Below are 26,799 nucleotides of genomic sequence, written 5' to 3' on the forward strand. Positions count from 1 at the left end.
TGTTTCGTGATAAGTCACGATTTATTCATCGACACCCTTTGACCGCTCTTTCGATAGAAACACTCTACTGTCTCGTTTCTTTCTACGCTTTTCTTAAGAAGACGTTAGTCGCATCACAAGCTTCTTTACGAATTAGCATAGAATCGAATATTTCTCGCAGCATACTAAATTATTTGAAAACGTTTGAACTTGAACAAAAAAAGTTACGTGGTATTTTGGACGCGTGTTTCAAGTTAATTATCGTTGGTTTTTTACATTTTTAGTAAGAAATACTTGGGCTATGTTCATCGATTGTTTATATAATTTTTGTATTTAATTATGTACACTCAACTTTGACGATATCGATGGCCATTCGAAAAATTTCTTCCGTGTTGTTGATTTCATTCCCGTGGAATAACGCAAACTAGGTGTCATTCGGTTTGGTTGAGTTTCTACTCGTCGTATTCTTATAACGAGGATCAAAGTACATCTGCCTCTCAAACGATAAATCGACGAGTTCGCGAAGGAAGTTGAAACACTGTTGCTGCAGTCTTATCGCGTAACATCTTGCCTTTCTTACGTGATTTGCGCGTTTTACTACGTACGGAGACAAGAAAAACTCGGGCAAAAACATGTTTGCTTGATAGTCATGTCTCGTAGAAGGCTTTATGAAAAATAGCGTTGTATAACTAATAAAATGTGGACGATTGGCATTCAATAAGCGAGAAACAGAGGAAAATTTTGGTTAACTATAACGATAGCGTAAAAAGCAACCTTGTACTTTGTATTCGTCGATTCAAATATTTTTTACTCTATCGCATTCTTTTCTATCGTTCGACGAGTCTCTCGAGAAGACGTTTCAAGAAAAATATCAAAGAAGCTATTTTTACTTTCAACGAGACGTTTTTATTTCAACGGTACCGTAACAATTGAAAATTCTCAGTTTTCTTCCCGAATCACGGAATTCATCGGATAACGATCGGATAAAAATCGTAAAAATTGGAATTTACATTGGTCAAAATATTCAACTGCTTATGTTGGAAATCTCTACTTTCGTCCAAGATTCGTTTAACGAATCATGCGTTCCGAAAGATCCAGTAGCACGGAACTGCAGTTGCAAGACACGAAAATCAGATCGAAGGGAAACTCGATTGCGAAAGAGAAGCGACGAAGGTCAGGTATTTAACGAACAGCGAATTGTTTGTCGACGACTCGCGCTTATCATGAGAGTCACGCTCGAAATCGACGTCGATGACGGATCGGCCAGATGTCACTTCGAAATTGAGTCAAGGTGAAGGCTGACGGTTCGATTATGAAAAAAAAGGAAAGAACAAGAAAGGGGTTGGAACCTCGAAATGGCGAAGCGTACGATGCGTTCGACTCACAAGGCCGATCGATATATGGGACGTACGTGCGCGAATGTCGCGACCAATCGATAATATACGCGCGTTGCCACACGCATATGCCACGTGTTATCGTCGTATTAGATAACTAACATTTTTATACGCTACTGTTGCATTAGACGCGTAATAGACAATCGTAAGATGTCGTGATTAAGATGAAGTTTATTTGTCGCATAGATAAACAAGCAAAATCCGTTTTTAATATTCCAGTATTTCCATTGATTAAGAAATCTGGGTTTCTTTATTCCAACATCTTACATTTGCTGATTTTATGTTGTAACTTTTTTGATATTTATTCGGTAAATTGCAACGCTCGAAGGTCGGACAATCAACATGGCAACACCATATTTGATATTTTTCTGACTTTAATACGTGCAAGAGAAAATAAAGTAGAGTCTCTCTTGTCCGAACACTCGTTATTCGAATGTTCTATTATCCGAACATAGCATTTCCCAACAAATTTCCCTTTTTTGGATATGTAAGCTCGTGCACGTTGTATAATTTTCTTTGTTCGATCGAGTGGATCCTGATTATAACAATTTGGTATGAAATTAACAACTATCGAAACAACATACGACATAATTAAAAAAGCTCGAAAGCTGTGTAAATGGAGCAAAATTTAGCAAAGATACATAACGTGGAAAAAGTGTGACGATCAGAGACATCGGAAAATGTCATATCGAAAATTATCTAAAGCGCGTAGATTGCTCGGACGCTGGCAACAATAGAAAAACTGTAAATGTACTGACGTAAAGGTGATAATGAGGATATTATATGTGGAAATTATATTAATGGAAACAGCGTACAACAATTTATACACACGTAAGTGGTAATAGGCATGCGTGTTCTCGCGTCAAAGTATTCGTGCCATTCGAAAAAAAGTTTCGACGATTCAAAGTACGAAAAGAATGTAACTACGCAATTACTTAGGTTGAAAAAATTGTGTGACTTAGTAACCAAGAAGATCTATAAGTACTTAAAGAATCTGTCAATTGGATAATCGTAATCTGTATTTGAATAAATGAAATTCCACATAAGAAACTGATTCTTCTATTATCCGAAAATTCCATTATTCGAACGATTTTGTCTCCTTGTTAGTTCGGATAACGCAGCATCTGCCGTATTTGATGCGACATAATCGAAAAAGGGAATAACAGAAAGTAAAAAGGGAAAGGGATTCGGGCCGGAAAGAATAAAAATTTTAAAAATTAATCGGTAAATTTCACGAAGAATTCGGAAAAGAAACTAAAGGGCGTGAAAGTGTTAATAATAAAGTTCAAAGAGGAAATAAAATTCCAATTTGAATCGCGATCATATTCTACACGTTGCTTCGTGTCGTTTCATACGATTTAACGCGTCGTTGAGAAATCACTGGAGCTCGTTGATCTGTCTCGATTTTCGCTGACTTACGCAGTCTTCCAGCGCTGCTTCTTATCCTTGCCATAAATATACTACGATGATTAAGTTGAAGCACTGTCTGGTAACGAAGGTACGGCGAATTGCTTGCGGTAAATTTATTATTACCGTCGTTACTTGCAAGGATATAGCAAAAAGTACAAAATCTCGAGCAATTTGAATGTACGTGCATTCGATGCCTCGAATGACGCTTGGATGCATGGCACTTTATTTTCGAAAAATTAATCGAAAAATTGTTCTTGGTGCGGTCATTTTTTACGCTTTAAATGTTTTTACTGCAATTTTCCCCCGTAAAATTATAAAAATACGAAGGATGATAATTAAGAATAATCAAAGATTTAATGAAATAAATTGTAGAACTTTAATATGAAAAAAATACATTACGTCAATGTTAAAACAATTTATAAAGTGAAATATAAAAAAAGACTCGTCGACCAAAGCAAGGAAATACTGGAAAGAAGAGGGGGGAAAAAGATGCAGAATAAGACATGTAATAGAAGAATGTGAAATAACGGGAGGACCAAAAGACATAGGAAAGACGCTAAACGAGACTGGAGAATGTTTAGCAGAACTGAAAGCAATAATAGAGAAAAGAAGGGCAAACGACAAGAAGGAGGCACAACAAGGAGGCTAAAGACCAAAGTTGCAATAGTTTTTAGTCATTAGTTGATAATTTATAGTTCTTAATGCTTAGTTTTTAGAGGTAGAATAAGCAAGGTAGTGCGATAGAATAGAGCGGAAAAGAGGGGAGGTAGACATATAAGAAGAGAATTAAATGTAAGATATGTAAAACCGAAAGTTCGTCCAAAACCGAAAGGCATGGACTAAACAATAATAATAATAATAATAAAAAAAGACTTGTCAAAGAAATCCTTTTGAGGATTATTTTACCATCAACTTAAATCATCGAACGTACGTACAGCCGACTCGTTGGAGATTTCGCAGTGCTTGTTACGTCTACTTGTTATTAATTCGCTAAATTATCTATTTACCCGATCGTATTCTCATTAAAATTATGCACATGTTAAGCACGAACTCCAGTCATCTCGAATAAATCCAGATTATTACGCTTGTTTATACAAGTGTTGTGACATTTTTACGAGAAAAGATATCTCTATTCTCACTATTCCTAAAAGTTTAAGGAAACGAATGGCCGTAATCCTTAGAAATTAATTATTCTCGTTAGTAAGAAATGAATCTCTGTACACACCTATATTTTTACGACTAAAGATAAAGATTCATATCGACTCGATATCATAACGACTAAGGTATTTTCCTTTTGATATTTTTCGTACTATACGCTCGCAAACTTTGAAATTTCCTACAAACGCATAAACAGCCGCGATCAAATTCGTCGTATTTCACACGTCAAATATCAATTTTTCAAATTGAATAATTTGCCATAGATATTATCCAAGTACGTGTAATTAAGAATTTATCACCCCTAAAGACACGAAGCGAAACAAAAGGCCGTAACAAGATAGAAACGCGTGTGCAAATTCGCATACGTGATAATAATTTTTCTTTTTTTTTCCTATTATTAATGCCGATTAGATGGTATCGCCGGAACGACTATTGCATGACGATGCACGGCTTCGAATACAGTTATGAAATAACCGGGTGTGCGGTAATACCATTAGAGACGCTGCTGTAACAATGACGATTAGGAAACACGTCCAACATTAAATTAACGGTAATTAATAATTCGCATTTTGCCATGAAAACAGGTCACGATGATAATACGCTACCGCGTATAAGCGTTTACACACTTTTAAATTACCGGATATACAGTGACCGCGAACGTACCCCAACCCTTACCGTAGAGTCACGTGAAACACTTTGTAAGTTTATTAACTCTCTAACGAGATACGTGAATGTAAGTATACTGTATATTTAAAAAGTAATCTATATAAAATAGATATAACCATATAAAACATCTGTCACTGACGAGACAGCATCTCGAAGTGTACGTCGATGCTCAAAGACCGTCGCAAGCAGGGATTAGTCCTGGGATAATAGCGACTTTTACCCTGACGATCTTCTCGCGTACCTTCGATCCGTAGGTTCGCGATACTCAAAGCACACACGCGAGCGAGAGGATAAAAACAAGACCCGACATCGTGCCTTCTATCCTAGAAATTTGAATACGAAATTATCAAAACTATTCGGAAATTGTGCGAAAGTTCGAGTCTTAAAACGTCCGTAAATGTCTACGATATCGCGAAACCGCATCGATGACGACGACAAAGACGATCGGTGAAAGAAGAAGCGAGCGAAAGCTTTCGAGAAAGCACGAACAGAGAAATGGGAGGAGCGCAGAATCGACGCTTGGATCATCGACCATGGCCCAGAACACGAAGACTCACGTGGCCAGGTCTTTCCACACGCGTCCTCGCGGTACGTCGTCCCTTGGAATGCCAGTTTACGCAATTGCTCGCGTCGAGACATCTCTTCGATTTTCGAATACTAAACGCCATTATCTATATACGATAGCGCTTGGCCGTTGATCGTAATACGAATCTGTCCGGTCGCTGCAACGATTCGTTCTATGCGATTAACGAAGTGGAACGAACGACGAGCCTCGAGAAGCTAAATGCAACATCTCGAGTGCTAGAAAGTTGCATATAATGTTCATAGCGTTAATGAGATGCACAGCGGCTACAACTACCGTTCGTCGTGGTTGTTAGACTTTGACACATTCGAAGACGAAGAGAATACGTGACGCGACAGCGATGCGCGCGTCACCTCGGAACGACGGTAGATCAAGTAATCTAACCGTAAATTAGTTCAGGCTGCTCGGTCTGACTACTACGGCCATTATCTACTTGCGTGTCTGCTTCGCCGAATGTCACGTTCCTGCCTCGTTGATCGACGCGCACGTATCGTCCTCTAAAATCAACAATTGCGTATTAACGTAATAATCCTTTTTATCGACTCTCGAATAAAGAAGACTGGGTCGATCTTGATATTTCACGCTTAATCGTCACGATCGTTACGTTACGCAGAGATAGAGAGCCTTTTTCGTTCTACTTTACCGCTATAAAACAAAATAGTCAACGTTCGTAACGATAACGATCGAGCTTTTACGATCGTACAAGGATTAAGTATTTTTAGTAAAAAAGTGAAGCGTATCTGAGATAGTTCGTAATCGAACAACAGACCATTAAACACGCGAATATTAGCGAAAAGTCCGATACTTATCTCGTTGCTTAACCCTCCCAAGAAATTGAATAACAACGAGCCGTACACTTTTACGGCTTGAGTAACATTTTCCCAGCCGCGAAACATTTCTCCTTTCTATTTAATTTCTGCCAGAGCCTCCGATTCTCTGTCTTCCCTCTTGGTAAATTCCTGGCTGCTAATTATCGCACGTTCGCCCAGCGTTACCGTGCTTTAAAACGCTACTCGCTGGCAGCGTGTGCGATATGCAGCGGCTCTTCGATGCTTATGGAAATCTTCTATCGATATATTATATATTTTTCAATTTCACTAGCACCGTAATAAGACGCAATTATCAGTCTTGATATTCATTTTTCTTTCTTTCGTTTCATAAGGTGATAATAGATGAACAACAATTTCTGTTTTATATTGTTTTATTGAACTAGGTATGATCCATTCCGTCGTATTTCTATTATTATGCTCGTGCATAATTCTATAAACTAATATAAAACAAAAAAGATTGTGCGTCTATTATTTCCTTATAAAACGAAAGAAACTTTTCGGACAACCTAATATTATTATATATTTTACACAGATCACACAGACAGACCGTCGATTATCCATTACATTGAAATAAATGTAACGTACGAATAAATATGCTCGGTGAAACATCGTTGACACTTATTATGTGTTTAAGACGCTATATATTAATTTCTTTCTAAATATATGTTCGCCGTTTACGTATCTTAGCTTGTACGTATATTCTTAAATTGGCCTCAAGTTTTACGTACATAGTCGTATCCTATTATGGCGTTAATAAAATCTGAAAATGCTTTATATAACATAATATGTACATAAAAGGTTTCTATGGTAAGTGTTCAAATACTTTCGTGAGCTACTGTATGCACACGCGTGTCGATAACCGTTTCCTCGATGGATCGCCTCGTCGACTTCCTCTCGTCTCGAAGGAAGTTACGTGAAACGTCGAAAGCGTTCGTGTACCTGCGCGATTCCAATCAATGCGCAAAATGCAGATAATAAAGTCACGTCTCGACATCCCGACAAAAGGTACGCTACGATAATTGCGTACGATCATGTGTATCGTGATATTCCTCGAGTGCATTCTTGGAATAATCATCCACGGTTATCTTGTATTGCGTCACTTGAAGTAGCTGTCCGACAAGAAATTTCACGATGTTGGTCGTTCGGATAACGAGGCAATTTGTTTACAAAGGAAAGACAAATTATGAAATTTGAGCGATTTCAGCGACCTATCTATATTCGTCTATGTCTCTCGAGAGACTTTTACTTCTCGTTTCCGTTTATTGCGTTCCAACCTTCTAAAACAACGTATCCGCTATATCGCAGAACTCTTGCAAGCGCATCCGCGATTATGTCGCTTCGATCCTTATACGAGTTGAAAAAATACGGCCAGTTTTACATACCAAAGTATCTGCGTATCTTATTAAGAATACGTTTTACGTATTCTGCACGTACGTCGTGAACGTAAAAGATTTTTATCGTAAAAAATGTTCATCGACAGAACGAAGATTGTGCGTTAATGAACTGGACGATTCAAGAGCGGAGGTAACAAAGTCACGTCTGGACACTTGGAGAAACGTGAGGAATGCTACGATAATTACGAAGAATTATAAGCATCGCGACATGTATTCATCGAACGATCATCTTTGTGTTACCTTGTGTCATATCCACTGTTTGTCGTTCGATGACATTTCAGTGGCACGTTCGGCATTGCCTGCTTCGACGATCATCGGACACTGTCGAAGATAGGCTACTAAAAGTCATAGAAACGTCTTCGCGTCAGTTGCTTTCTTCTTCGGGTCGATGTCTACTCACGAGAGACGTTACGAAACGGTTTGTTGGCTTTTCCTCGTTCGCCAGCACGTGCAATTCCTCGAGCTGGCCGTCTCTCGTAATTTAACCACATTGGAAATCGACTAAATTCGCGAGAAAGCCGTATCGCTGATTTATTTATTGGCCGTTCGACGGCCGATCGTTTCTAAGTAGATTGGCATCGTTTTACGATCACACATTTACAGTTTTACAGATTAAAGAAAACATGATTGAACAACGTTACGCAACGATCAACGTAGACTACATATCGCTTTATTATTCTACGACTCATCGTGTATTTATGCGTAAATACTTTTTTTCATCGTGTGGTTCAACAAACACTTTTTTTCATGACGCTTTATGTAAACGCACAAATGAACGTATCGTGTGCGCCAGCTCGTACTCTTGCAAATAATAAAAATATCTTCAACATAATCTTCGTGCATGCGGTGGTGCGCAATACGATCTTGTTTCCTACGATCTCCACGATCTTGTCAATCGTCGATTGAAATCGTCGATCAAAGATTTGTCGAATGTATCCGAATAACAAGTCCTTGAATCTCAGTGTCTTGCATCAATTTTCTTAAAGCACGTGTATATAACTCGCGATAATATTTGAATGGAATTTTCAATTCTTCCTTCGCTTCGGTGATTCTCGTGTCGATACGCGATTCCTATCAGCGCCAACATATTCGTCGTTTATTAACCGATAATATAACTCGCGATGATTACTTGTATCTCAAGGTATCTAAATATTCCTTCATCTTCGATCTTAAAGGATTGATAACGTATAGGTATATGTGTGTATATGCACGCGTCCCTAAATACAATCGTGTAATTCCAGATCGTTTTAATCCGTCGTGAGATCTAAAATTTCATGGAATAACGACGAACAAATCAATTATTCCATATCCCGTAAGAAACAAGATCGTTCAGTCCGAATTATTCCTCAGTTTGTTACATCATCGAAGAATATTTTGCGCCCAGATGTAACTATTTTCTATTTCTATTTTCTATTTCATTTCTATTTTCTATCTTCAAATGCAAAATTTCATCGAATAACGTGCAACAGCTCGATTACTCTGTATGAAAAAAGCAAGATCGTGCAATTTGAATTTCTCGTCAGTTTATTACGCCATGAAAGAACGCTTTGTCTCTAAGCGTGACTATCTGATGGAACTTACTCTGGTCTATTTTAAGATCCAAAATTTCACTGTTTTAACGACGAATAACTTTGTCCGTGCGAATCTGTCTTAACCGATTTTAACCGCAAAAGGAAGAAAAATTGTGCGAGCACTCGGTTCGCGAAGCAAGCATCTCTCGCAAATCCGGAGAAAACGTCAACGGAATCGTGGAGAAATGTTTGCACGGCCTTGGTCGGCGATACGTTTCAGAGAAACGGGTTATATACATTTCGCCGGTGTAAACGACATATTATCGCCGCATGCCGGTGAACAGGTATCTACGTCGATACTCGTTGCCCAATGAACCGGCGAGCGTAAGCGAAAAGAAAGCCGCTTTCTTACGTAAGCCGGTTTACTCGCTCTTTCTAAACGATCCTGACTGACCCAAGTCCGTCGCTACGCACGTAAGCCGTCTAACGCGGATCTCGCATCTTAGGGCTTCTTCCAGCTGCCTATTCCTCTTAGTTTCAATTTTATAATAGAATTTTATTTTAACGGGAAAATGCGTTTCCCGTTAAAAGTTTCCTTGGAGAATCTGGAAGCGGAGGGAATTGCCGAAAGAGAGAATGGTACGCGTAATTTGGAATTGCTATTAAGGCAACTTGCACGTAATAAACCTTAGACAATATGTTCAACTTGGTACTTTCCCATTTTTCGAGACGTATTTTGTTGAGATTTGTGGATCTTAATCGCCGAAATAAAAGTAAAGGAACACTAAGGTTACACTTAGAATTCATATTAAAATAGTTTTAGATTTATTTAATAAACGATTTCCAGGATCTTCGTCGATATACATTTGCACGCGTCTCGGCACTCTCTTTGTCTCGTCATCTTCCATACCATACTGTCAACGAAACAGTTACATTCATCTGTTTTTCGAGACACCGCGCACACACATGCTTCCACGCACACATATTCACGTACGTGCGCCACTACTACGCGGTCAATCTAGTCTAGCACACAAAATTATACATATTTCAATATATTTAAATACCAAAGATTCCCGCGTTGTTTCTTGTCTCTCAAGCGAAATTACGTTGTACAAACTGTCACGGAAGAAATATTTTAAATCGAATGAGAAAAAGAAATGACAGAAATACACGGAAGACTTTTTTCATTGTGTAGAATGTTTCGAAATGGTAGATGGAATATTTTAACATCTGTTTAAAATCTGTTGGAAAATGAATAACGTTCGAAAGGGACCAGAGACCGTGAACTCGAAGCGCGAAAATGTCGGAGCAGAGCGTTGAAGAAACGGAGCTCGCAATTTTGAATTACACTCCTCGTCAAAAAGATAACCCAGGTGTGTTATCTTTAATTTCTCAATGACGCGTGTAAAGTTTTTCGTCTGTAACGTACAATATCAAAACATTATGAGCTGAGAATATGCGGTTCGTTGAAAGTAATTAAAAATATTATGAGATTTAGCGTGTAGCAAAGAAAAACTAATCGATACTAAGATCGAAATGATAACACGCTCTGTTAATATGTTTAGAAATTGCTCAGTAGTTTATGACCTATCAACGAGTAAAGATTACAGTACAGTATTATATAAATTTGTAAGTATGTGAGACGCGGAAAAAAATTAAACGAGTCTGAAAAAGAGCAAATTCTTGACCTAAACAGCAACAGTTATCAGTAACAAAAATATCGAAAGTAATAATAAGAAGTCGTAAAGTAATACACAATTTTTTAAAAAATGTCGAAGATCATGGCAAGAAGAAAAGTACTGGTCGACCGTCATCGTTATCCGATCGTGATAAGCGAGCAATTTTGCGTATAGCTTCCAACTCGCAATTAACAACGAAGCAAATAATGGAAAAATCTAATGTTAGTGCCAGTGTTTCAAGTGTTCGTCGAGTTCTGCTATCCTGCAAACATATTAAGAGGCTAAAATTGAAAAAGAAACTTTCGTTAACAACGAAACACAAAGTAGAACGTTTACGCTTTGCAAAAGAAAGAATGCATTGAAAAAAGAAACGGAGAAGGATACTATTTTCAGATGAAAAAGATTCAACTTGGATGGTCCTGATGGTTTAAAATATTATTTTCATGACACAAGAAAAGAGACAATGTCAGCAATTCGACGACAAATGGGATGGTTTGAGCAGGCGTCGGTTATTTCGGCAGGACAAGTATCAAATTCATCGTTGGGAGAATGAATAGTGTCCGATAGATAAATTTAATCAAAGAACAAATAAATAATCATGCAGAATGCATTTCTGGATCTGATTAAATCTTTCAACGAGATAATGCACCTGTACACACATCAAGATTGGTCCAATCATATTTTAATGAAAATAATATATCTATTTTGCCGTGGTCTGCACGCTCTCCGGAACTTAATATTATTGAAAATTGCTGGGCAGAACTTGTTCACGGCGTATACGCGAATGGAAAGCAGTATCAACACGTAGAAGAATTAAAAAATGCAATTGTACGCGAATAGGATACGTTAAGTCAACATTATATCGAGAAACTATATAAATCGATACCAAATCGTACAATAGAAGTGATAGAAAATAAAGGAGGATGTACCCATTATCAAACAAGTATATATGTTTGATAAGTAATTATTGTTAGTTACAATTATTATGTTGATTATTATTTTCTTATTGTACATGTGTTATCATTTCGTTCTTAAAATAAAACAATTTTTTTTTGTTACACACTAAACCTTATAATATTTTTAATTATTTTAAACGAACCGCATATCCTGAGCTTCATATCATACGTTACAGACGAAAAACTTTGCACGCGTCATTGAGAAATTAAAGATAGTACACCTGATTTATCTTTTTGACGAGAAGTGTAGTTTCAAGTTGTAACTCGCGTGTAACACGCTTTTTTTGCGAACGATGAATTACGGAACCTCGGCCAGTCTAGCGGAATAATTTGTTTGAAAAGAACATCGGATTTTCCTAGGAGAATCGCGAGCTGGAGAGGAACGTCGCGATAGAATGTGGGACTAATGAGACGCGTAATTCGATGGCCGATTAACCTGCACACGAGCCTACTAATCGCCACATAGTCGGCTTTTCTTTGCTTCGAGACATTCCTGTGACTCGTTCCATTCTTTTCTCTGCATTCAATGATTTCTTTATAAATTACCCAGACGATCCTCGAGAACACCTTCGAGCAGACGCTTTTACGACACGACCGTGACTCGACCCTGCACTGTCCGTGACTCGATTACGAATCTATCCCAAATTTACGTAATTTCGAATCGTCCAGATTCCTTTTCTCGCACAACAGCGGCTCGATCGATGCGTCATTTTTATCTCGAACGAATCTTGCCGACACGATCTTTCGTAAATCGAAAACTTTTGCTCGGAAGCCAAAAGACCAACGAGAAAATCGATCGTTTTCCATCGAAGGGTCTGCAGCACTAACTTTGTCGAGTCACACTCGACGTTCTTTCATGTCCATCTTTTTTCGCGAAACGTGCGAAAGAAAAGCAGAATTGCATCTTGGAAATTGTTTCACGGTATATCATACGCTTAAGAATTAGAAAATACAACAATAGTGTGAATAAAACTGGTATTTAAGTGAATTTCTTTCTTCCTTTGTTTATTTAAATCGTCTTATTTTTTAGTTAAAGTAAATTTCAAATAAAACGCTTAAAAGCGTAGGGAGCTGCTACTAACGAAATTGAAATAAAATTCAGAGCTCAAAGGGTTAAGGAGGCAGCTACGGCATTTAAATTGCATTCAGAGGTGCAAAACTTTGATACTACGAATGTTAGTCGAATACCAATTTGTGGCGAGTTTTAAAAAGCGATTTGATTTTGATGGATTTTGAGTCGGTTTTCATCGCTTTACTCAAATCACTGGAAAATAGAGTTGGCTCCTTGTTGCGGCTATCTCTTCTTTAATTTTTCATGTTTCTTTGAAGAACAGACGAACGTAACTATATTAATCAAGTTCGTGCAGTTGATTGTTGCGTTATCTGCGACAAAAGCTTCTAACTTCGGTATCGTTCCAATGTTCTTTAAACTTCGTCGTTGCTGTTCCTTTGAACGCAACTTCCTTGAAATTGATTTTGGAATATTCATGACGTTAGACGCAAATCGTACAAATATCAAGCGTTTGAAAATTTGCTTCTCGAACTCGATTGAGTAACTATTATATAGTGGCAATAATTTGCAAAAATGTGGATACATTTACGTAGAACGTTGAGTGGAAAAACTTTGGACCCTGGTTCGTACGTTTCTTTGCTCGGAAGTTGAAGTGCACGTCATCGCATAAGCTAACAATTCGAGGTTTCATCTGTCATGCACAATTAGTATGATTTGCGTCATAAATGATCCGATTTGCGTGCTATCGCCTTTAAAATACATACTTTTTCACCTGCGTTACTTGCATCATTATGAACGATTAATTTGTTTCTTCGAATGCAGAAAATCTAAACGGACATGAAAATATTGAAAATAATCAAGGAATCGTTACCGTAAATTTAGAAGATATACAGAAATACGATATAGAAATACAAGAAATGTTGAGAATAGAAAGTTGAAGGAACTTTGGTTTGCCGAAAGATATTTTTGATTTATCGTTTATGTTTGTCCAAGCAAAGTGAAACTTTGTATTATGTTTAATTTATCGTTACGTTAGTCTCAATTATATGTCATTGGTCAAACTGGAAAGTGAGAGTACGATAAATAAATAATAAAATAAATAAATCAAAAAAAATGTATGCTGCAATATGTAAATTATCAAAAATTTTGTCTTCTTTTTATTTCAGTGACGCAACAGCGGGAGGTGACGGTGGTCTAATAAACGCGAACAATATGCAGAACAATACAGACACCGGCGTGGACATGACGATACCACCGAATCCGGCATTGGCCACGCCAGGCTTGAACAATCCGGCGTGGAACCGACAGCAAGCAGTGAGCGTAAGAAACGCCTTCAAAAGTTACGGAAACAGTAAAAATCCAAATCACATCCTGCAAAATCTCAACATGACCGTACCCAAGGGATCCATGTAAGTAAGAGTAAAAAAAAAGTATCTGATCTTTTAAAAAATTCACTTGGAACTTGGATCGCTTCCTCGAAATTACAGCGTACACCTGTAAACGATCGTGGCAATTTTACAAATAATTTCATCGAACAATAAGCTTTCGTTCTTATCTGCCTACGCATTCAAAGTCGATCTGATTTCCTAAAGGCGTAATTGTCGGTTTGAATTGTCGGTGAAAGCGATCGGGATACTACGACCAATAGCTAGAACTTATCGATATTAGAAAATCTTTTCCACACTCGACGTACCATATGATATTGAATTATTTATTCATCGAGCTGAGAAACTCTGCAAAAAAAGACTAGTAACAGGTAATCCTTGATTGCGTTAATTGCTGCAACCGTGACGAAATCGGTGCAACCTCGACTCATAGAATTTCATGTCGCGATCTATGAATATATAAACTATAAAATTGCTTTTATTCGCAGTTCGCGCCACTATACACAGTTTACGAGTTATTGACTGAGTTATCGAACGATAAACCCAGTTGCATCTGGCTATTTTCTACATTTTCTTCTCCAGATCGATGAAGAAAAGTTGGACGATCGACAGAGCAAATTTTTTCGCAAAAATTCTGACAGCACAATAACGAAGAACGAATTTGTTAGAGAAGAATCTTAAACGAAAGGCAGCTTTCTTAGAAAGCAACGGCCAAAGATAATCAACGGAACGTGACCATCTCTCGTTAACGTTCGACGTTCCTCGTGCCGTTCTCTTCGGTGTAAAATTGGTTCCGCTCCAGTAGAGAATTCTATTTGTATACGGAAACTCGGGCGAGAATTTCTAATCGAGTTCAAAGTTTCCGGGATAAAACAAATTCGCGAAATCGTCGTTGCGTAATTTCATTACGCACGCTGGCCATTATCTTTGCTACTATTACGAATATCGGCCTTTATGCCAAGGAAGCATGTAACTGGCGGCCGATTACGCGAACCAACTCGCCTAAGAAATCGTCACGCCGATCTCGCCGTTAGACAGAGCCGTACTATACGCGTTAGCGACTCTTCCAATGACACGCCTGCTCATAGCAAATCGATCTGTTTGCGAAACAGATAAGCGCAGGTTTTTGTGGTGATTCCAAGAAACGAGAATCTTCGAATGACTTTGCTATTGGCTGAACTCGTGTAAAGAACTAAAAAACAAATAAAACGCGTTTTTTTATCGTAATTAGAATGCGGATGTTTACGCAATGAACTATAATTTGCGTATATTACATATTTCTTCGTATTATATACATCTCACGCACGTTTCCATTTTCAAGCTTCCTATAGACCTGTACGAAAAAACTTATCGAACTCGTCACTGTGTAACGCGATATAACAGAATTTTTCGTTTTGAAGTCTTGATATGGATTTTTCCTTTGATCTGGTCCTAATTTATACCTTTCGTTGTCCTGTTTCTCCGAATCAGTTACGGACTCCTCGGTGCCAGTGGATGCGGGAAAACCACGCTGCTCTCTTGCATCGTTGGTCGAAGAAAATTGAACGCCGGAGAGATATGGGTTCTCGGTGGTAAACCGGGCACCAAAGGATCAGGAGTTCCTGGAAGAAGAGTCGGCTATATGCCACAGGAGATTGCTCTCTACGGTGAATTCAGTATTCGAGAAACCATGATGTACTTTGGTTGGATATTCGGCATGTGCACCGAGGAGATTCAAGAGAGACTTCGATTCCTTTTGCAATTTCTGGATCTACCCACGCAGAACCGATTGGTGAAGAATCTCAGGTAAGTGTAATTAATTTCAATCGATACATCGGCTGTTCACGGATAGAAACGATTATCTAACCGACTAGCTTGGTTTTCTGGAATCTTTGAAATTTTGGCGCCAAAGCACCTGATCGACGATGCTTAATAGAAACGTTAATCGTTTCTAAATATCGTCGATTTGAATAAAAAAAACTTGACTAGAGTCGATCGAGGTAATCTATCAATTTGGAAGAAGCTTGTAATGAATTTATTCAATAGAACCGCATTATCGTGTGTCATCCTCCTTGTAAACTACCGATTCTTTTCTCTTCGCCTGGATGCTGACACCATCTCCTCGACGTTTCATACTCTCGTTTCTCCGGCTGCTTCTACGACTTGCTTGCCGATAATAACAACGCAAATACGAATAATTCCTGTACACGACGCACACGATGCGTCGTCAGTTTCGGATCGGTTCAACGAGTTCTTTCATTTTCCTTACGTCCAAAGTGGACACTTGTGAAATCGTCCAACTTTCCATTTGCCAACGACGGAATTGTTTTCTGATTGCAGCGGTGGCCAACAGCGTCGAGTATCCTTCGCGGTTGCTCTGATGCACGACCCGGAGCTCTTGATCCTCGATGAGCCAACAGTAGGTGTGGATCCACTTTTACGACAAAGGTGAGTGTCTGACGACGTACAAGCTAAATCGGAAGAAGACGTCCATCAAAAACTCGTTCCTCTCAGCTTATATCGAGAAAGTATGTTGTATTTGAGTGGTTCTGTTCGCTCGAACGACAGAGCTTTCGCAAGTCCATAATTTATATCAGTAGCGGGAACAAGAATCCGTCAATCGAGGTTCGCTTCGCAGGATTTGAACGCTCGTTCCGAATACCGTTATAGTGCTACTATACTTAGGCGATTATTTTATAATCTGTATCAGTAACGGGATCAAGTACATCGCGTATTTGTGAATTCCAATCAAATCCAATAGCCAAGGTTCGCTTCACAGGTTTTGTATTAGGTGATCCCATAAGTTCGTGCCGTTTTTCGAGCGGTTATATATGTTATTTTTTTTAAACACCTATGAATCGTTGTTTTAGGTATTTTCAGAACATTTGACATCTCTTGAACTGTCAAACTTTGTGATTTTTCAACAAGATCCCGAATTTTATCTTCGTCTGTCCGAGGAGGACGCCCGGAGCGTTCCTCGTCTTCTAAACAGAAATTCCCAGCTCTAAAACGTTGGAACCACTTCCTACAGGTGCGAGATGAAAGCGCATTTTCTCCGTAAACAGCACATATGTTTTTCGTGGCAATTGTTACAGAACTTCCTTTCCGAAATTCATATAACATGAGATGTCGAAAATGGATACGCATTTCACTCATGATTTTTTACCGTTAGAAGTCACTGTGTTCACTATATTACGATCTTACACCCACGAAAATCTGCTCTAGCCTGTTCTCGATCAGCTAAGCTCAAGCGCATTGGTCCCTTATCGCCGTATGTTTATAAATCGACACATGAAGTGTATACACAAAAGTCGGCACGAACTTATGGGATGACCTAATATATCCATTCTGAGTACTGCTATAGTAATCACTACCATAAGGTACAGTAGGAGGTCGTTGAGGTGATTGCGCATAATCTACGCACTACTGATTTTTGTACAAGTTCATATTTTTGAGAATGTAATTCAAAAGGTACAACTTCCATAGAAAATCGTTTTACCTACCAGATAGAGATTATAGAGAGTTTTAAATATTTATATGTCGGAGATGAAAGAACATCGGGATTTCCCGTCTGGAATGTTGGAAAAAACCCCAATACCCTAGTCCAGACTTTTACTATAGCTACACTTCAGTAATAAAAATAAGAAATAGTTTTAATGTTCCAATCTGGCTTTATGACGACGGGTTCGGGCTCGAAGTGACATAGCGAGGTCACTGGACGTAGCCACGGTCACGAGAGGGACGTGTACCTGACAGAGGTATGGAATGATTACATGGCTCTCCTTAAAAACAAAGATTGACCCGAGAGGTGGGGACAGGAATATATAAAGGCAGTTTCATTTGGATTACGAGTTAGTTAGTTAGTTAGTTGTTGGACGAATTGCTGATTGAGTTATCGAGAAGTTACCCGAATCGTGTATTACGTTGGCACTCGTCCTCCCGTGGATTCGTCGTCGAACCTGAATTCGTTGTCACCAGCATCTCGATCATCCTATCGCCGCTATTACTCATAGCCTCTTGTAGCGTTCACATTCGTACCAATAAACATTAGCTACATCCGCGATGGTAAATTGAGTAAAGGTTCATCGAACGCCCCCAAAATTCCAACCCTAATCCGACATATATATTTAAATACGTAAAAATGTATAATATTATATTCAGATATATCAAATTCATGTTAAAAATATTTTTGCACACAGTGCGTATTCAGTTCCGTGAAAGTGAATCCGTAAAAATCTGCCAATCGCTAAATCGAGCTTTCAACCGAAAGATATCCGAGGCCAAAGACCCAATGACGAATAAAAGTCAGGCGATACGCGGTAAAACCAGATTCGCGTGTCTGGGAATTCTCCGAACGTAAAAGGTCTTGGAAGGTCGAAATGCGTGGAAAGACCAGGGAATAAACAGGAATGTTATCCTCGTCGATTAGGATAAAATAGCAAGAGTAAATAGAACGTAACAGGAGAGCTATAACGTTGCCAGATACGCTTCTAAGATTCACTTTTAAGTGAAAGTACCATTTGCCTGGCCGAAATTAGAAGCAGAGGTGACTGAACGCAGACTTTTGCATCTGAACGATCTTTTGTTTCCACGTGCCAATTGCCACGGGAAACATGAACGCCCCTGGAACTAATTTCCACGCAATCTCCTTAAATATCTGTTCTCTCGGGAGATTACGCTTCTTAAACCGCGTACAATATTCAGCCAAACGAAAATTTCTATTAACGCGTAACGATTTGCAAAGGATTAATTTAAAAGGATTAATCTAAATACGCGTGAATTTTTCTGTACCGTTTTCTAGGATAATTCTCCGCTTTGGAGTTTAAATTTAATATAGAACGATTGTTGCGTCAGAGAAGCTCGTTACGCAAATTGGACGTACAAAATGGGTTCGTGTAATTCGAAAAAGATAGTTTCTCACAGCCATGCAGATTCAATTTCTTCGAATTTCGTAAAATTGTTCGACTTGGCTGGAAGAAGAAGTGGCAACGCGAAATATATTCCACGCGTTCTCGACATTCTCTCTCGTGAGTGCAATGTGAATTCGATACAATTCGACAATGTTAACCGACTAAAAGAGATGACAAATAAAATGTTGCATTAATGGGTTAAAGAAATTTAAGCGTTTCTGTCACTGTGATAAACTAATTCGTGGTAATAATTGTTATTAAACAACAGCAAATAATTAGAATCATAGTCAATTGATAAATATATAAATAGATTTTAAACAATTTTTTAATCGATTCCGATTCGTCCAGTCTACTTCCATAAAATATCTACTATTCTAATATATTTTTCTGTCTCGATAAACTAACGTATAAAGCATCGCACTTATGTTTCTCGCACAATGTTACGTTCAAGCAACTTTTATACGTTGTCTCGCTGCTCAAGTCCTCGCTGAGCTAACGAGGAAAATTCACGGCGCGTCATGGTCTGCCAAGAAGCCGTCGGCTGTAGCGATAAATATCCAGAAAGGAACATTAAAGAGCAGAGAAACGATTCCATCCAGGCAAACGAATTTCGTTCGCGTTATGAAATGGCGGTGACAGGCCACTTTTCAATTACCATCGCTAAGAACGTGGAAAAGTACACTGGCTCCGTTTTACTACCGACCACCACTCTCACCAACATCGACCATATTCGTAATTTACATTCTCAGCGATATTTTACGATGCTCGATATACTTTCATATACGTGAAACTATATTGCATGATCTTGTTAGCCCCGGGCTGAAAGGATTCTCACTTTCGTTGTAAAATTTCGCTGTAAAATTACGCTATCGTTCGGACGTAGCCGAACGCTTCTCACAAACTTTGCTCTGGTTATGACATTACGATCCAGTGAAACGATAATGCGTTTATTTTTCATAATCGTCACAGCTACGTACGTAGTTTTAAGAGCCGATATCTTTAAGAATCGAACGTATCCAGGCAATTAGTTGTCTCTGACAAGATGAATTTTAATTAGAAAATCGCGGATAAGTCGTAGCGCAACGATCTTCTTCGTCCGAGTGATCGTAGCTAGGTGCAACGTTATACGACAGTTGATTAAATTTATTGTCGAAAGTCAAAATGCTATAACAAAATTAGAGTCGTAATTGCCATAGCTTATGGAAATGTTTTCTTATTCGAGAAACTTTTCTTTCTCGGAAGAGTGTAAAATATTGCTTCTAATTAATAATTCATCACTCGTTTGAGCACTGGTAAATTTACATATCGTTGATATAAATTGTCCGCAGTGTCCAAATACTTATAAGAGACAATTTATTTACACCAGATAGAATTTATTTACGATGAAAGCGCTGAAACGCGGGGAACGTGTTAATCTACTTCGAGGCTTTCACGTGTCGTAACTCCAAAAATTTCGCAATCTATGCACATACGAGCATAATCAACTTAATAACGCTGCTTAATAATCTGTTTAAAAAAATAGGAAATTGAAACGAAGCATAATCGACCGCTTTCCTGCACATTGCGACGACACAGATTACATGGAATTTTTCATGCATAATAGCATCGAAGATTTACGAGTGATTCGTTCTGCTCAGAAAGATAGAGACGATCGTAGATACGAATTTCTAATCTTAATGGAAAATTTGTATTCTACAGCCAACTTCGAACTCTTACGAATTTGGACAAACGAAACTACGTATCTACAACGATTAACAAAAATACGTAGTTTTATTTCGAAGAGCCAACGTTTAAGGTAGAGCATTTATTTAAACAAAGAGCAGATGATTGGTCTGTTGATAGAAACTGAAACTTATCGACGCACCACATCGACTAAATCTTCTCTGCTGTCGTCACAATTTATCGTACCTCGTCCCTGTGCGAGCAAATCTTTCGCGGAAGCTTAAAGTTCGACCAAGATCCTCGTAAATTTCCAGCAGATGCGTCGTTCAACTACCTCGTTTAGAGAAAAAGACCTCGGCCAACTACCGTGAACGTTGGCGTTGCTCGCATCTTCCGATAGTTCCGTCCAACCTGCCTGTTCTTTTTCCAGTAGAACAGCAAACGACGACAAATAGAAGGACTAATTAGCGGCGAGAAAGTTCGCAAAGCGATTATGCTCGGCTGCAAGGCGAATGTCGTTTCCCTGGATCAACAGGAATACTCGTCATCACTGGCATTTACGAGCTCTTCGCGATCGTTTCTCGAAATTCAAGCGCTTGTGTGTAACGAACGACAGAGAAGAGATCCTCTTCCGCGCTTTCTCATAGGAACGTAATAGCTTGATTAATCGGCGAATTAGTTCTCTCTCTGGTGGCTTGCTAAAACGTACGCTGAAATTTAGTCCAACTCACCGAAAGTTTCCTTTCCTTCTCCGATGAAGCGAACGTCGATCATTTTCTAACGTAACATAATGGAACGAAGAAAAGAGAATAACGATGTAACTGCGATTAGATAAAGTAATTATCAAACGATTGCTTATAGTCGTAATTAAATAAACTATCGGATAATTGCTTGTATTTGTAAATGGATAAACTAATTATCAGATAATTAATTAACGCTCTGATTTTTAATTGCGAATATCCTCCGGCAACTCCAACTTATTCTCATCGTACTTCGACTTGCAAGTTCTTAAGTGTCCGATTTGAAATACTGCAATGACGTGTAAATAATAATATTAAAGTCATTCGAGACGATCTTATTTATTCATCTCAGAAGTAATATAATTTTGATCGCGATATTTATGTTAATTATATTTGAGTAATGTGTGCAATTTTTGAGAACATTCATTGGGGGTGTAAACCGAATTTCTGCGTTCACAGGTCTCACAGTACTCACTGAGGAGTATTATTATTATTATTTTATTAGTATTATTATTTTTTATTCGTAAACAATTACCGATAACGAGCCAAAAATATATTTGGAGTAGAGCGTTGCACATCGGTGGTACTTGAGAGACACACTTGGAGCGTTAAGTGTTAAGTAATTGATATTCTTCTGATAGCAGAAGAGCGCAGAAGTTGGTTTTTAGAAAATAGCTTCCGCCATTAAGATCCTATAAAACGAATCGATCGCTAATTCCTTTGTATTCATGTCGCGTATTATGATTCTTGCGACTACTACGTGTTCTCTGTTACAGCATCTGGAACCACTTGGTCCAAATCACGAAGGATGGTTTCAAGACCGTCATCATAACCACACACTACATCGAGGAGGCCCGACAGGCACACACTGTACGTCAAAACTTACGTAATACGATCATTGATACGTAATAAAAATATTCGGAGCACAATATCGGTGCATACGTGGGAATACAAATCGCAATGCAACTGGAGTCGTTGCCAAACAAAATCGTCCGACGATTACGATAATGATCGCATATTAAAATTGCGCAATCTTCTGGTTTCCTTTCGACGATCTTTAAGTGACGACATTTTTAAGTGAAAAAAAGGAGAGAGGAAAATTTTGCAAAAACCTAAACTAGTAAAATTTTATAAATTTCTGCTACAAATTATTAGAAATCGAGCAAATTATGTTAATTGATATGGGTTTGAGGTTATCAATTAATCGATCCACGCAGATTCGATTTTCTCCAATATATTTTTCCGCCTCGTACAACACGTCTTAACACACAGAATACACTCGGTCAATTAACACGTGGTCGACTTCTAAGACAAAAGAGCGTCGTTAGAAGTCGTACCAACTTAGCTTGTAGTAACTAGCGATCATACCAACCTAACATTTCTCAACAAATTGAAGGGAAAGAAGAAACTCGCGGAAAGCGGGAAAGATGCTTTGGAAACTTGAGAGTGTATTGTATAGCTCGTGTATTCTTAAAAAATTCCGCAATTATTTCTATAAGGATAAAGAAAAGACTGACGTGGTACGATGTCTATCCAATGGCTACTTAATTAATAGCTTAATTAATAGCCGATTTGTTTGAACATTATGTAAATTACAAGCCTATTTGCTTTTGACATCCTTTGATCGCTAATTCTCGGCATCGTTAAAAAATCTCGTATTACATTTTCAAACAGATAGCTACATCACTTCGTTTATAATTTATGCAAAGAAGAAATATCCATCAAGATTTGTCAAAGTTCAATATAAAATATCCTATTCCCACTGTTCGAATAAAGAATTTCAATGAAATCATTTGCAATGATAATTATAGCAAGTCCTAAGACTTTTGTCGCTGTTTTACGTAACTCTCTTTGGCTTCACCTTAAAATAAGATTCAATCGAAACGCTGCGATTACCAAGTATAAAATATAATAAATAAAAATAGACTTTCGGTTTGGTTCGGGGCGAGGGTAACACGCGGACGGAGAGCTTTGTGGAAAAAGGGAAGTGCGAAGGGAAAAAGGAGAAGGAAGCACAAAGTGACGCGAAGAAGGGAAAATAAAGGATGAGAATACGAGGAAAAAGTGAAAGAAAAGCGAAAAGAAGTCAGGAACGAGAGAGAGGTAAGAATTAGAAAAACTAGAGGAGAAGAGGTTGGGAAGGCAAAAGCGCGGCAAATAAAGTAAGGAAAAGACAGATGGCGTTAAACAGAGTAAGACCAAGGAACGCAGGTAAAGCGGGAGATAAGGCAGATTTCAGAAACACATTGGATAATAAATAAAAATAACAATGATCGGTTGATAAATCGTAGGTTACAAATTTTGTACATTTTTGCATATTCGAATTTTCTGAGAATGCACAGACTCTGTTATTAAAAATTGCAAAGGACTTATGCATTTCGAGGAAATTCGACTTTGTTCGAAGAGGAGGCAAAGTCATACAAGTATCTGTAAAAATTCTCTGTCAACAGATCGGATTGATGAGGAGCGGTCGCTTGCTAGCCGAGGAATCACCCAGGGCTCTCCTCACAATGTTCAACTGCACTTCTCTCGAAGAAGCTTTCCTGAAACTATCGCGACAGGAAGGACAGAACAGCCAACCACCAGCAGAATTAAATATCACGAATAATATTAGTCTGGTAAGAAAAACGAGATCGTACGTTACTAAAATATTATTCATGACATCACCTAAAATATTTGCTATGCGAAAAAAGATATTATATTTCTTAAAACAAAGACCTTAAAATTTCACGGAAAACGCAAAGAATTAATCTTGACCACGTATTTGCAGGCATCTCTGAACTGGGGCAAGAAGAACGAGCCGGTGTACGTGACGGAAGAGTCAGGCGTCGTTGGCTTAAACTTCCACCAAAGTAAAGAGGTCCTCATTCATGACTCGACGAATGGTATCGGAAACCACTACGATGTAAGAGCACTTCTGCTTGTCTGCAGTATCTACGATATTTGAAGCAAATTTCTAGGACTTCCTTGAATCGCGTGTCTTCTTTTTTTCTATGAAATAGATAAACGGAAGGCCGCTATCCGCAATGAAGAACTCGTCGTTTATTAACGATTGCTCTGACATAAGGGAGTGCTACGGTATAACGAACAGTGGCAAAATGAAAGCGTTATTGCAGAAGAACTTTTTGCGTATGTGGAGAAATGTGGGGTAAGTTTTTCTTGCGTTACATGGGATAAAGACAACGCTATATTCTGCTCTTTGTTAGATGAAGATAATAAAACTGTCTTTTATATTCACAGAGTGATGCTGTTCATTTTTGCGCTGCCAGTAATGCAAGTAGTCCTATTTTGTTTAGCAATTGGTAGGGATCCAAAAGATTTGAAAATAGCGATAGTCAATCACGAAATGGTCTATGGAAACGAATCTTGTCCGACAACGGAGGATTGTAACTTTTCGCATCTTAGTTGTCGATATCTAAAATTTCTGGACGAAGATATGATAACTATAGTAAGATATATATATAATAGAGAGTGACTTTGTAGTTTTAATTTGCAGTTACTAAAAGGAACATTTATGTTTTAGAAATATTATCCTGATCCGGAATCAGCCAGAGATGCAGTTCGCGATGGAGACGCTTGGGGAACTCTGTATTTTACAGAGAACTTCACCGACGCTCTTGTTGCGAGAATGGCCTTGGGAAGAGAAGCTGATGAGGAGACGTTAGATCAAAGCGAGATCAGAGTCTGGCTGGATATGTCCAGTAAGTTTTCGAGTCATTAGAACAATATGCAGCACTATTCGTGTTTCAAGAGCTATATTTTATATCAATGTGAATTTAGTATTAATCACAATTCTCTTGAATATATCGCTTCTGAAATACAAAATGAAAAATATAGCTAGCCAGAAACTTTTGCATATCGCTCTGTTTCCCCAAATTTTAAGACGTAACCAATTACTACGATTTATTATTGCAGATCAACAAATAGGTTTGATGTTAGCCAGAGAATTTCAATATTCGTACAGAGACTTTGCCCAAGATCTTCTATCAGCCTGCAAACAGAACACAAAGCTAGGCGACGTACCGATTCAGTTTAAGGATCCAATTTATGGCTCTAAAGAGCCCAGTTTCACCGATTTCGTAGCACCAGGAGTAATTTTAACGTAAGTAAAAATCAATATACCTCGTTGTTAATTTTATCATGAAGATCATCGTCAGAATGCTTTTCTTGCAGTATTGTCTTCTTCTTGGCTGTGGCTCTCACTTCTTCTGTTTTGATCATCGAGAGAATGGAGGGTCTTTTGGATAGAAGCTGGGTAGCTGGAGTTACACCGGCAGAGGTTCTTTTCTCTCATGTGATTACACAATTCGTGGTGATGTGCGGACAAACTGCATTGGTACTCATCTTCATGCTCGCTGTCTTTGATGTTGAATGTCAAGGACAACTCGGCTGGGTGATCGTATTGACGATTCTTCAGGGCCTTTGTGGCATGTGCTTCGGTAAGTTCAAAATCCATACTTGATTCTTGAAATTTCTGTGTACAACGATCAACCATTAGGTAACAAATGCTGAATTAATGCTGACTCGTGCAGACATTTCATTCCAAGATTTATTACTTTCTACAAGTATTATATTATTAAAATAAAATATTCGATATTTATGACAATGATTCAACCTCTACTAGACGAGGATTAAAGATGGATTTGTACAAATTTTGTTCGCTATTTGCTCAAATAAAAGTAAGTTTATACAACCTAATCTGAGAGGATTATTCACATCCTAAAATCGTTCTTGTATTTCATTTTCTATTTCAACATCGTCTGTCTGACGAAACATATTGATCGACTTTTCCTTAAGATAAGTTAACGGAACAAATTAGAGGAAAGACTCATTTATGTTTTTCTTCTTGTTTCTAGGGTTTGTAATTTCAGCGATTTGCGAACTTGAAAGGAATGCAATCCAGCTGGCTTTGGGTAGTTTCTATCCAACGCTTCTATTAAGCGGTACGTATGTTATATAAATTGAAAGCATGTAATGCACAAGATAAAAACAAGTAAAGTAAAAAGATATAGTCAATGATGCAATGAAATGTTTTTTTCGAACTGCGGAACCTCTTGTCACAGTGAAAAGCACAACATTTCCGTTAGAAAATTTCTTAATGTAAAAAACACACGAATTTAGCAACGATCATTGTGATCAAGTGTCAGCTAGTAAAAGTGAAAGTTATTCGCATTCTTAATTATGTTCCACTTGAAGATGCTCGGTTCGTACATTTAAGAAACATACAGTTGCGCGACATTAACCCAACTGAGAATATTATTGTAATATATAAGAATAATCAACGTATGTTGGACTTTGACTGTCCAATAATTAAAGATTAATTCACCGTTACTAGACTGCGAATATTTGTGCAAATTCATATTTTTATGTTATATAATAGAAAATAGATCCTTGCTAGAAAATTGATATACCTACTAAATATTGCGAGCACTATAATTTAAATATTTATACATCTTCATGCATTCTGTTTGTATTTGAAACTTCGAAATTTCCATACATAAACATCCACAGTTTATTCATTCCAAGAAACTACTTCCCTTATATTTACCAT

The 26,799-nt window shown here is 38.1% G+C and overlaps 1 protein-coding gene across 4 annotated transcripts in view; it reads left to right on the forward strand.

Annotated features, from left to right (window-relative positions):
• The window catches only part of LOC117240189 (ABC transporter G family member 20), a 50,947-nt gene that overhangs the window by 22,851 nt on the left and 1,297 nt on the right, over positions 1-26,799 (forward strand). For all 4 annotated transcript variants that reach the window (XM_033506134.1, XM_033506135.1, XM_033506132.1 and 1 more), the window contains 12 exons: positions 13,739-13,981; positions 15,428-15,742; positions 16,277-16,384; positions 22,025-22,118; positions 23,699-23,866; positions 24,019-24,153; positions 24,251-24,396; positions 24,489-24,696; positions 24,772-24,949; positions 25,164-25,350; positions 25,422-25,687; positions 26,105-26,191. In XM_033506134.1, coding sequence (XP_033362025.1) covers positions 13,739-13,981; positions 15,428-15,742; positions 16,277-16,384; positions 22,025-22,118; positions 23,699-23,866; positions 24,019-24,153; positions 24,251-24,396; positions 24,489-24,696; positions 24,772-24,949; positions 25,164-25,350; positions 25,422-25,687; positions 26,105-26,191 — 2,135 coding nt within the window. The remainder of the gene's footprint in view (positions 1-13,738; positions 13,982-15,427; positions 15,743-16,276; positions 16,385-22,024; positions 22,119-23,698; positions 23,867-24,018; positions 24,154-24,250; positions 24,397-24,488; positions 24,697-24,771; positions 24,950-25,163; positions 25,351-25,421; positions 25,688-26,104; positions 26,192-26,799) is intronic.

This window comes from Bombus vosnesenskii, unplaced genomic scaffold (genome assembly GCF_011952255.1).
Source record: "Bombus vosnesenskii isolate JDL3184/JDL3185 unplaced genomic scaffold, Bvos_JDL3184-5_v1.1 scf7180000014579, whole genome shotgun sequence".
Taxonomy (NCBI): domain Eukaryota; kingdom Metazoa; phylum Arthropoda; class Insecta; order Hymenoptera; family Apidae; genus Bombus; species Bombus vosnesenskii.